We start from the raw sequence: 11705 nt of genomic DNA, 5'->3' as shown, positions 1-11705 counted from the left end.
AATAACCTATAAATAACGAAGACAAAATGCAAAACAAAACGAGAAACAAGGCGACAAAAACATGAGACTAACGACAAAAGCCAGACAAAAAAACAACAGAAACAAGACAAAATATTACAAAAATGAGACACAAAACAAACAATGAGCAATCTAGTATTTTACTTTATGATCAAAACAACTTGTCATGGTCTAGGAATTATTTTAAAGTTATAATTTTACAAATTTACAACCTGCAGTTAATGTCTTTTCTGTAATTTTTACACTTTGAGGGCCGAATTGGACCCTCTGGAGGGCCAGTTTTGGCCTGCGGGCCGCATGTTTGACACCTCTGGTGTAGAGTCACCATCTTTTACAGTATTGAGAACACTTGTGTTCAAGTACAAAAATGTTTCTTGTAAAATAAATAACTCTTTTTTTCTTCTTTTTTAAAATGATTTATCTCAATATAACTTTGTCTACTGTACACAAGAGATTTCTGAGCTGTTTCCACAGAGGTATATAAATTAATACTGCAGTGAAAAATGAGCCCACAGTAGGTAAAGTGTAACGAGCAGAAAACACCCAGAAATTGTTTGGAGTGAGTCAGAGATATTCTGATTAAGACAATATTGTTCACTTGGTAAAAGGAACTACAGACATGTAAACAAAGTGTCGATAGAAGGGCTGTAAACGAATCTGGTTTGACTTGGCAATGAACTACTGCAAACATGCCACATTACAAAAGCAGCTAATTTAGGCTCTTTATCTGGTGAGGCGACAAGGTTGGCACTAAAGCTGAGCACCTTGGAATATCACGTTAACACTTCTAGGTCAGTCTAGGGAGTGTTTATCTTGCTGCTGAAATTCTACCACTGTGTGAATATAACGTTAGAACCGGGGTCTAAAGTGAACACAACCGAACAAAAAGGTTGAAAAACATTTAGGAGGTAACTTGCTGTAGAAAAATGTCAGAAGCATTACTGACAAACAAATATTATTTCAACATGATGCATTGATTCAAATGTCTACATGTAAACAAACACATACATATGAGCTACACTGTAAAAAAAAAAAAAAAAAGGTTTTTTAAAGTAAAATTTGGACAACTGTGATCGCCAGAACACTACTGTAAAATTATGGTAAAACATTGTCTACATTTACGGTAAAGAAAAGTATGGATATTGTTGATTTTAGGGTTAAAAAAAAGTGCTTTCTTCCATATTTTACTGTAAAAAAAAAAACTTTTAACCTTTAAAAATGTTAAAATTTACATGAAAATATGATAGAAAATAAAGTTTGTGTAACTTATAAATATTACAGCATTTTTTCATTATCAGCACAACAGTTAGTATATTTAACATTAAATATATTTTTAGCAAAAATTGCAGTTAAAGCATGTCCGCTATTAACACAAAAGTACATCATTCTGACCTGTACAAACTATAATTTTTCCATGTAATAAATACAGAAATTGCCATGCTTACTATAAATATCCATTATCAGCACAACAACATGTAATTTTAACTGGGAAAAACTGTATACTTTTCGAGAATTAAATGCAAAAATGACAGTATTGTTATACATATTATGGGATTTTTCCATTTAAAACTGTGCTGGAATCGGGAAGTGTATTTTTTTCAAGAGACAAAAAAATCTACAAAACTCACCTTTCTTCTGATTAACCTACTTATGGTGATTATATAAAGTGCATCAAACTGCTTTAGAGTTCACAGATTTTTGCCATCATGGTTTGATAGTTTCTCACCGTAAAATGTACAAACTTTTTTTACAGTGCAATATTGTCTGTACCGTATGGCGGCTTGGTGAGGTTGAGACACAGCAGGTGATACGCTTTCGGACAGTCCTTCCTGTCACACATCACCAGCTCTCCTCCTTCTCCACAGCAGAAACAGAAGTACTCATGAGTGTGTTTGCCTTCCATCCTCATCTTCCGCTTCTTCGGCTTCAGCTTGGCGTTTCTGGCCTTCTCCTCTTTCTCCATCACCACAGCACTCTGAAAGAAACATTATAAGGAGAAAGAAATGGTCTCAAACACAGGTTCCAAACTTAGGTTTTGCTCTCAAGTTGGGAAAACATTAATAATGTCCTCACCGTTGGCTGTACCCCGAGGAATCCAGAGCAGTTGTCTGATCCACAGTGACAGGACGTCCTCCTGTTGCCCACACAGTGCAGGTTGTAGTTGAACGTTAGCTCTGTGCCTGTAGAAGCACCAGATCCACATTAAATAGATCATCTAGCTTGCTCTGACTGCATGTAAAAAATAAATAGGAAACTTAACACGACACATGTAAGCATGAGCGTCACTATTCCATGTGAACTCACCAGCCTCGATATCACAGAGGGTAAAGAGTCCAATGCGAACGTCACCGTTCACTGTCCACTTCTGGGTTTCACAGTTTGGGCTGCAGCTGTGGTTCATAAACCGGGACGAGTTCCCTTTTGGGCCGGCGTCTATCACACGATCCTAGCAGGAAAGGCAGACATTAAGAACCTCTGAACTATGTTTTAGTGTTTAGTGGGGAAGTCACAGCGCAAGTAAGCTTCAGTTATTAACTTTATGTGACCAACATGTCCTCAAAATGCTCAACAGTTACTGTTCTTGTTTGCTAATTGCAACACCTGGCATCTGTTTGCTGCAAAACTCCACACACCCAAAAACTAACATTAGCTTCTTCAGGCTAACACAGAACAGTGCTGCTCGTAATGACAGCAGGATACTCTGGTTACTATTTACACCTCGTTTTCATATAGTTTTGATTCATGTTCATAAATGTGTTTCATCAATGACGGATGAAAAAGAGGCTAACGAGAGGCTATCTTTTTTTAACCACCCAGTTTTGTGAAATATGTGCATGGAGCATTACTGCCGCTAACAGGATCATTAATACATGGTGAGAAATAAAGGAAGGGGATAGCAGCCTCACGTGCAACAAATTTGGTGAAAAATGTTGTTACAGGATGTATCAACCACTCCAGTACGTTTGTTCTCAGTAAGTTACACAGGTAGCCCGTGTTCCATCCATCCATTATCTATACACCGCTTAATCCTCACTAGGGTCGCGGGGGGTGCTGGAGTCTATCCCAGCTGACTCGGGCGAAGGCAGGGGACACCCTAGACAGGTCACCAGTCTGTCACAGGGCTACATACAAAGACAAACAAGCACTCTCACATTCACACCTATGGGCAATTTAGAATAATCAATTAACCTCAGCATATTTTTGGACTGTGGGAGGAAGCCGGAGTACCCGGAGAAAACCCACGCATGCACAGGGAGAACATGCAAACTCCATGCAGAAAGATCCCGGGAAAGCCGGGACGCGAACCAGGGATCTTCTTGCTGCAAGGCGAAAGTGCTAACCACTACATCACTGTGCAGCCCCAGGTAGCCCGTGTTAAAGTAGTTAAATGATTTTATTTTGTAATTACAAGTTCATATGACTTGACTGTCAAAACGCTGAACAGTCTGAATTCATTTTTCCAACTTCCTGGCACACACAATCCAGTCTCTCAAATTTTTACTTGAGGCAAAATCCGATATGGAGATAAAAAACCTAAGGAGTTTCACAAACATGTCGGAGATCACGAAGGCTCTCATAGAAATGAATGGAGTTACATTTGACTCAGAGCTATGTGGAAACGAGGCGTTAGTCTATCAAAATCTGTTGGTTTTTTTTTTCCCTGTGGCATCCCTTGTGTTTGTCAGCATCACTTGAGGTACCTTGGTGAGGGTGAGCATATAGAAGTTGGTCACGTGGTTCTCATGGGCGCGTTTGATTCGCTGCTGGCACTCCTCTGAATCTATCACCTCTCCCACATACTCCGTCACAAAGTCGCCCTGGAGAAGACAAAAAAAAAAAATTACATTTTTATCATTTAAAATGACTTTAAATTGGAATGAGATGTGAGCTTTTCATCATTATGTTATCAGCTATAAAACTAGTAAATCAAGGCAGTTTCCAACTTTAAATACAGTCACTCAGCATTTATGTATTGTGTTTTTCCGTGTCTGGAAACTGCTGCAGTATTGGCACCTGAGATTCAGTGCTGTGAAGGTCAGCCACAGTTGGCTGGAACTTCATCAAATGTCCTTCATCTCTTTTCTCCTACCACTCTCTACTCTTGCTGAGGCCCTTTTCAGACAATAATGTGGCTTCACCAGTCTGTTAAAGTAGAAGCATTTACCTCCTTATAGCTTTCTGTATATATTTAGACAAAACCACAACAGTGAACTAACCAACATTCATGGTACGCACGCAACGGTTTCCATATGCACAAGACTGGACTGTAGGTGACGTATAATGTATGAAGTCAGAATTTTCTTAGATGTTTTCCTACACCATGGTGGATGAACATGACTGCATTCCAGGTGATTTTTTCCCCACGTTATTGCTGTTCAAGACATTCTCCAGCTGGTGTCACATCCTAAACTGTTGTGTCGTCCACTTTATATCACAACATCCTCCATCAGCACATCGTAATATTGTTCGTGGCTCTCTGTTGATTCGACTGCATGCAGTTTAGACTTGTGCTGTGTTGAAAGTGATACGGAAGTGATACGGAAGTGGCTTTTACAGTGAAGTGACCAGGGTGTTAATTCAGACACGAATCAGGCACGTTCAGATGCTGTCAGATTAACCCAAGAAGAGTGCATGTCTGAAGGAAGTTTATCTAATACAAGAACAAAAAACAGGGAATAAAGTGTGAAACATTTGGTCTTTGTGTGAATCTTTCTCACTGACATTTGATCTCTTTTTACACAAACTCAAACCATAGCTGCCCTGCTGACACCTGAATGGACAGAATTATCAAAAAACTCCTTTGATGGTTTCAGTACCAGAATGAAAAGTTTTCTGCTTTTATGTGTAATTCAGCGAAAGAAAGTTTGCACAGACTTCTTCATGAAAAGACGTACTGGTCACATTTTAATCCCTGCGTGTCTCTAAAGTGTTTTTAACCTTGACTTGAACTGTTTCTGATACAAGAAATCCTTAACAATACACTATTTGGCAGCAAGCACCAGTTGACCAGCCTGTAGTGCAGGATTGTGTAGATGAAAGATCAGAGAACACAGTTCAGTCTAATCGGTTCACTGTGAATTACATTCATCAGATACTTGAGATGTTTCTAAAACTGATTTAGATTTTTAAATGTCTATTTTCTATTTATGATTAAAATACAGGAATCTGACTGGGATGCTTTTGTTTGTTTTTGGTTAAAGTTCTGGACATCAAGCTCAGCACCCACCTTCCTAAGAGCCTGGTTCGTCCTGAGGCCCCAGCCACGCCCGTCTGTCTTTATCACTTCGGTTTCTGCATAAAGCCTCTTGGAGAAACACTGATTCTCACAGGTGTCTCCTGCAGGACACACCTGATCAGAAGAACATAAAGGTTAGAGGTGCAGATTCTCAGAGTTTTTTTTTTTAAAAAAAAGATTTTTAAATTGAATTAAGAAATCAGCTAAACAAACAATAGCAAGTCTGCACACTGACCTGTGGGTGACACTCGTACTGCAGCATGCGGTTGAGACACTGTGAGTCGAGGCTGCAGGGATGCTCATCTGTTGATCTGCAGTTGCATCGTGGGATTTCTGACAAGTCGGCTACGTGCACCTGCACTTTCCCCACTGGCTTGTTGGACTGACACAAGAAAACACAGAACAGGTAAAAACACTGAAGATTTGACTTTAGCTTCAATCATTTCTGTCATCGGTGAGATGTTAAAATGACATTACCTTGATGAATTTGTAAGGTGGAGGTTTGCGAGAGTTGCGCTCCTGCTCCAAAGCCTCCCTGCTCTCCCTCTGTGCCTTCAGCTCCTGAAACCGTCGGGCTGCTTCCTCCAGAGCTGAAACATTCAACGATCTCTCAGAATTTCATCTTTTCTTAAAAGGACGAAATCACAGTAGATTTGTTGTCATGCAGGGGGAAACTTTCTAGGGATAAGTTACCTTTCTTGAAGGTTTTGTTGATGTTGATCTGACCCGTGACAAAGTTCTTGTCGTTCTCCACGTACGGGAAGACGCGGCCCTGGTTGATCCAGTAGTAGTCGTGGGAGCCGAAGAAAAAGACGGGGAAGTCTCCGATATCGTGGCGAAGGCTTTGAATGTTTGATGGTACCAAGCGAGGGTTGCAGATCTCTGCAGGCCACCACCTGCCAGGGAGCGAGACGTTGTTGAAGGAGAAGGAGAGGAAAAGTGAGGACAGAGAAGAGCGTTAACCAATCACAAAACATTTAACCTAAAGTTATTACAGCCTGAGGGCAGTGTCACACTTGAACAATGTATTCAAAAATTGTATTCTCCTTTTTCGCTTCTAAAAGTGAATAATTGTTTTGAAAAATATGTTTCTGGAAGCAAAAACAACTTCCTTCAATTTTTCCAAAATTGTTTAACTCTGACCTGTGAGATCTGCATGTGTCACTAATAAAAATGCTGATTTTTGGCACAAAATCATTTTTCCAACATGAGAAAGAAATGATTTGTGTCCTTTCCTCAGTTTAATGTAGCACTATGACAGCAGACTGCAAATTGTGATTTAAATGGTAAAGAGAATTGCTTAAAGTGTGACAAAAGAAAACACCACTGCTGTGATCGGCGCATGACTTTCTGAACATGTGAATCGATAATATGGCATCACATTCTGTTTCCGTCTGTGGTTTAAGGCTAATTTGTTGCAATGAACTTAAAAGGATAAGACTGGTGACACTATAAAAAGGCCGAATTATTTATTAGTCTCAGCCCATGTGCAGCTGTCAGCCTCAGGGCCATGTGTTCCTACTGAGGAGAAGTGAATGGGGTACAAATATGTAGTTTAACTTTTTAAAACAGCTGTCAGAAAAAGTTACTTAACCCTCGGAACCCCAAAATACCTGGGGAAGTTTGAAAGGTAGTTATTTCTGAAAAAAATTAACAAGAGAATTTTATTTCATCAAAATCGCTTTATTCTACATACCTTTGATAAAGATTTGCCAAAAATAAACCTCTTTCACTGACAAGATTCTTTAAAAAACAAAAAACTCTGCACTCTTTGGCACAACCGAGAAGCCACTAGTGACTCAGCTGTGACAGACACGTGAAAAAAACATTCCGGGACTTTTTGGTTGAACTGGGTGGATTTACAGACTGTGTTGACACAAAGCAGATAGGAGGTAAATATGGAAACAAATTAAAAATGTAAATAGTATAAAAAGTCACCATTTCTGGCAACACCTGTGGCCAACGTTTGCATGTCGATATGAATCAATTTCAATTTTTGGAAAATAAGTTATTAAAGAAATTCAACCCTTGCTTTTTCCTTCTTTTGATGATTTATGACATTAATATACTGCACAGAAAATATTTTTGAGCTGTCTGTACTTCTAGTCATGGTTGTGGTATTGCCATATAGATGAAGGACTTTACATTGCAGTGAAGACTGAGTCTACAGTGAGTTAGGAAAGGGAAAAAAAATACCCAGAAACTGCTCGGGTTCTGAGGGTTAAACAGAAGTAAACAGTTCATGTTCGGCTCTACTTTTTTCAGCAGATTTGCAGAACCAAGACTGTTTACGTGGGATTGCCTCAGAATAAACTACAGTGCTCATGTTCCTCAATACAACAGGGCGGGTCTCTTATGTGTTTCTGCAAACAAACAACAATGGAAAACTTGGGCACAGAGAAATTAGATCAATTTATTACCAGGTTTGGTCTTTTTATGGGATTTTTTGGTGACAAGACAATCGCCAGACCTGTCCTCTATTTTTAACCGCTCCACAAACTGACAGTTGCACAACCTTCAGCAGTCTATAATCAGTGCTCTCAGCCTACCTGTAGTTGCCCAGCTTGACCCAGACAATTTGTTTGTAGTGAGGTTTCTTCCCTGCCCTGCAATCACTGCAGGACCACGAGCCCTCCGGCATCTCCATCTCCAGACACTCCGGGTGGAAGGAAGCTGGACATGAGTCGCAGCACAGCAACTTGCCTCCTACATTTGTATGGATGTACATATGCATGTTTGTATGTGTGTTTATGTGTGTGTGTATGTGTGTGAGTGTGGTGTGTGCATGCGTTGTGGAGGGGTGGGTATGCAAAGACAGGAGGATTGCATGATTAGGTGATGCACCTTAATACCTGGACAAACTCTGAATCTCATTTGCAGACAAGCCTAAGAGGTTTATGAATGCTATAAAGCCTACAAATACAGAATACAATCATGCTTTTTAACAGCTAACATGACATCAACAGTGTAGGGAACACATTTGTTTCTGAAGCTACAATAATATATGGTTATTATTCTGAATGAAAACTAAGGCCAGGAGCTTTTTTTGTTTGAGTGAAGGCTCCTGTGACTGCAGGAAAAAGACTGAGGGGTTGGAAAATTCTGCGTGAGGTTCTCAGGTTGGTTACATCTTGTTATCGCAACAGTTACAGCATGTCTGGCAATCAGATTCAGAGCACTGTACCAAGACCAGTCTGTGGGAAATACATGCGGCAGCACCGGAATAACATCAGCCAGCAAGTTAACAATGAATCAGGGTTTTACTTAAATAACAAATTATTGGCAAAAATCAGGCATGCAGTCCTGCCAGTAAGGCAAACGTTTCCATCACACATATCACAACCTGCACAGACCTGCTTGCATGGAATCATGTTTTGACACAGTGAAATTTTTAAAATGGTCTTTTTTTTGTTGTTGTTTAATTAACTGCAATACTGACATCAAAATTAAACAGGGGAATTAATTTTCATTTTTGCAAATCTAGTGCAGATTGGTTTATATTCCATCCAAGGCAGGTCAAAGCTCAAGGAAATGAGGGGAGCAAAAACATCAGATCATCTGAAAATTTCGGTCAAAAACCAAAACTTAGTTGCAGTCAGCATAAAAGAGGTGAGGCTGGACGAGGCTGTTCAAATGAATAACAAGCCCAGAGTGCTGAAGCAGAGAAGCAGTGCGCCTCCAGCAGCGATAAGCTCCACAAACCACAGACAGAACCGGAACCAACCCAGAGCATCCAGCGTCAGGGCATCACACTGGAGGTTTGAAGACGAATTACATTTTCCCAGCACAAAAACTGTTTGATCTTATACACAGCAACATTTTTGCAAAGTTACATATTCAGATTGATTGTTCATGCACAACCAATCGCACAATGGGCCTCGTGCAAGAACCACTCATACAAGATTGGTGCCAGGTAGAGGTGAGGAGTCGTCGCACTCACCCGGATATGAGTGAAAAAAAATTAATGAGCAGTCGAGATCTGTTGTACAAGTCATGTACAGATACGACTTCACCACATCAGCTTGACTTGTAGTTTATTAACGGGCATCCTGTTGTTTAAATAACCATAATTAATAGCAAAACCAAAAGAGAAGTGAATTATGACAATAGACCAGATCATTATGGTTTGGCATTGTACTGAGGCGGTTCTTGGACAAAATTTTATTTGAATAATTTGGTAAATATTCTGCCATCTATCGTCCTACTGAGAGATATCCATGTTTGTACTGTTATGTCCTCTTGATCATCCTCCCTTTGAAGGTTATGGACTTTATTTTATAGCACCTAACTTCTATTTCAAATTACAGTATTCCTATTTTGACCATAGAGTGCTGTACAAAAGTTTAAAGCACTTCCAATGCTTAGACACTTATTCATTCCATTAAAACCATCAGGAAGGCCTCCAACTGGTCAAATTTATTGTGTAGACTGAGACAACAAGTTACCATATATAAAACTATCTTTAGTGACAATACAAAGAGGCCATCCGGTAACAGATCTTTAAATATCATGGAGTAATTTGGACTCCTTTACAATGTCTATTCAAAGCTGTCTAGAACAGAGAGATGAAATTGCTGTTGTGCCTTTATGTGTTCAGCAGAGGTAGGAAAGTCAAATTGACATCTGAGCAGGCATGGTGGGACATGTGATGCTGGACATTGATGCTGTTGTGTTACACGCTACATGTCTGATTCAGGAGTGCCGACATGCTACAAGATGCACCAGCTCGTTTGGTTCAATGTGAACAAGCAAAGGTGAGTAACAGTGGCATTATGAGGGGGTCTTTTCTTGCAGAATTTCAGCATGACCTCTGTGAAAAGCGCAGATGAGAGCCTAAATCCACAGAAAAACTGTGGCGAGTTTCTAAAAGCCTTAATAAAACTGTGTGCAAGAGTACAAAGGGGAACTACTGTTGTTTTAAAGATGAAGTATGGACACATCTGATGATTTCAGTTACTTTTGTTTTCCAAACAGAAATTTATAGATGCATACAAACTATTTGCAACTTCATCTTACTTTTACTACCTAAAACTTTTGCACAGTTCTGCACACTGTAATAAACATCACATTTAGCACTAATAGTGACAGGTGTAACACTTTCTGACTACCTGTTGTCATGTGACACAGGCCCTGTGTTTAGGTCACTGTTTACCTGCTGTAGAAGGACGTCAATGCTGAAAGCTACGGAGACAAGCTAATGAAAGCCATATTTGTGGAGGACTAGTGCTACCTGGAGACTCGTGCGATTTAGAAATTATTTGTGTGGTGCATTTGCATAAGAAAAGTCTGACATTATCCGTGGATGATATTAACAGGCTGCCATTTAAAAACAGTTGAAAGGCAGCAAAGTGCCGCATACTGCCTGCTGCCATGCATCTAATCATATTGTGATGGATCTGAGCTCTTTCTGTAAATGGGTCTCCATGCTGTGTAGCAACATGAGCCCCATAAATATGCACCCAAAATGCCGTTCAGACCTTCATTTATAATTGGCAACGCAGCCTTCACAAAGAGGCAGAAGAAAGGTGCAGAAAACAAACCAGAAATAACTTGTAAAGATGTTTTTAAAAGACCCCAAAATCACTGAGATGCTGATTTTCAAGAGACTAATTATTATCACAGGACCTGTTTGGTGAAATACAGTAAGTAATGAGTGATGGAATTATTACTTTACAAATTATGGAAATCTCAAATTCACAAATGACTTACAAAGTTATTACAAATTAGGGGACCCCAGGTAATACTAGTCCTTTGCAAATAAGGCTTAAGTGCACCTTCAGTTCTGAATATTTACAACAATAATCCTTCTTCATTACCGCCTCAGTACAGCACTGTTCTGACAAGACCTCTCTGTCATCTACTTCATATTTCGGTTGGTTTCCGGCTCTCTTATAACACACCGATCTGATTTTTTTCCCCTCACAATTTCCAACCAAATTGCTTTTCTTTTTAACTCTTGCCCACAAATGAATCTTTAGAGTGCGATTATGCTAATGATGCAGTGAACGGGCAACATTCATCAGGGTGACAGAAGCAGAAAATCTTTTCACAGCAGATATTTCAACTTGTCATAGCGGGGAAAGCACAGATGTCACTAATAACGTGAACAATGGCTCTGCTCTGTTCAAGTGTCTCAGTCGGCCATGACAGTGTGGCAGAGAGCCAGCAGGCGCAATAACAGGACCCTGATGGTGAAACAGCTAAAATGAATTACATTTACACCTGTGCTTTTCCATTGTGACCTGTTGATTGTTAAAAAGACCAAAATTACAACAGGTGTAGTTTGGTGAATCTGACCCAGAATACAAAAACGTTCTTGCATGAGGCCCACTGTTATCTGTTAATGTGTTAGGGAACTCGGCTGAAGTTACTTTGCGCCACTCTGCATTAAAATTAACTGCATGTTTAATCAGTTAATTAACTTTGCACCTCAAGGCTTTGAAATGAAAGA

General features: G+C 39.8%; 1 protein-coding gene across 6 annotated transcripts in view; it reads right to left on the bottom strand.

Moving 5' to 3' along the window:
* The window catches only part of nsd3 (nuclear receptor binding SET domain protein 3), a 32937-nt gene that overhangs the window by 5333 nt on the left and 15899 nt on the right, over positions 1-11705 (bottom strand). For all 6 annotated transcript variants that reach the window (XM_035951513.2, XM_023277469.3, XM_023277471.3 and 3 more), the window contains 9 exons: positions 7804-7960; positions 5948-6150; positions 5732-5844; positions 5490-5636; positions 5246-5368; positions 3720-3836; positions 2323-2464; positions 2092-2198; positions 1789-1993 (listed from right to left, as the gene is read on the bottom strand). In XM_035951513.2, coding sequence (XP_035807406.2) covers positions 1789-1993; positions 2092-2198; positions 2323-2464; positions 3720-3836; positions 5246-5368; positions 5490-5636; positions 5732-5844; positions 5948-6150; positions 7804-7960 — 1314 coding nt within the window. The remainder of the gene's footprint in view (positions 1-1788; positions 1994-2091; positions 2199-2322; positions 2465-3719; positions 3837-5245; positions 5369-5489; positions 5637-5731; positions 5845-5947; positions 6151-7803; positions 7961-11705) is intronic.

Source organism: Amphiprion ocellaris, chromosome 6 (genome assembly GCF_022539595.1).
Source record: "Amphiprion ocellaris isolate individual 3 ecotype Okinawa chromosome 6, ASM2253959v1, whole genome shotgun sequence".
Taxonomy (NCBI): domain Eukaryota; kingdom Metazoa; phylum Chordata; class Actinopteri; family Pomacentridae; genus Amphiprion; species Amphiprion ocellaris.
The sequence above is the reverse complement of the archived record's forward strand: the minus strand, read 5'-3'. Positions and strand labels throughout refer to the sequence as shown.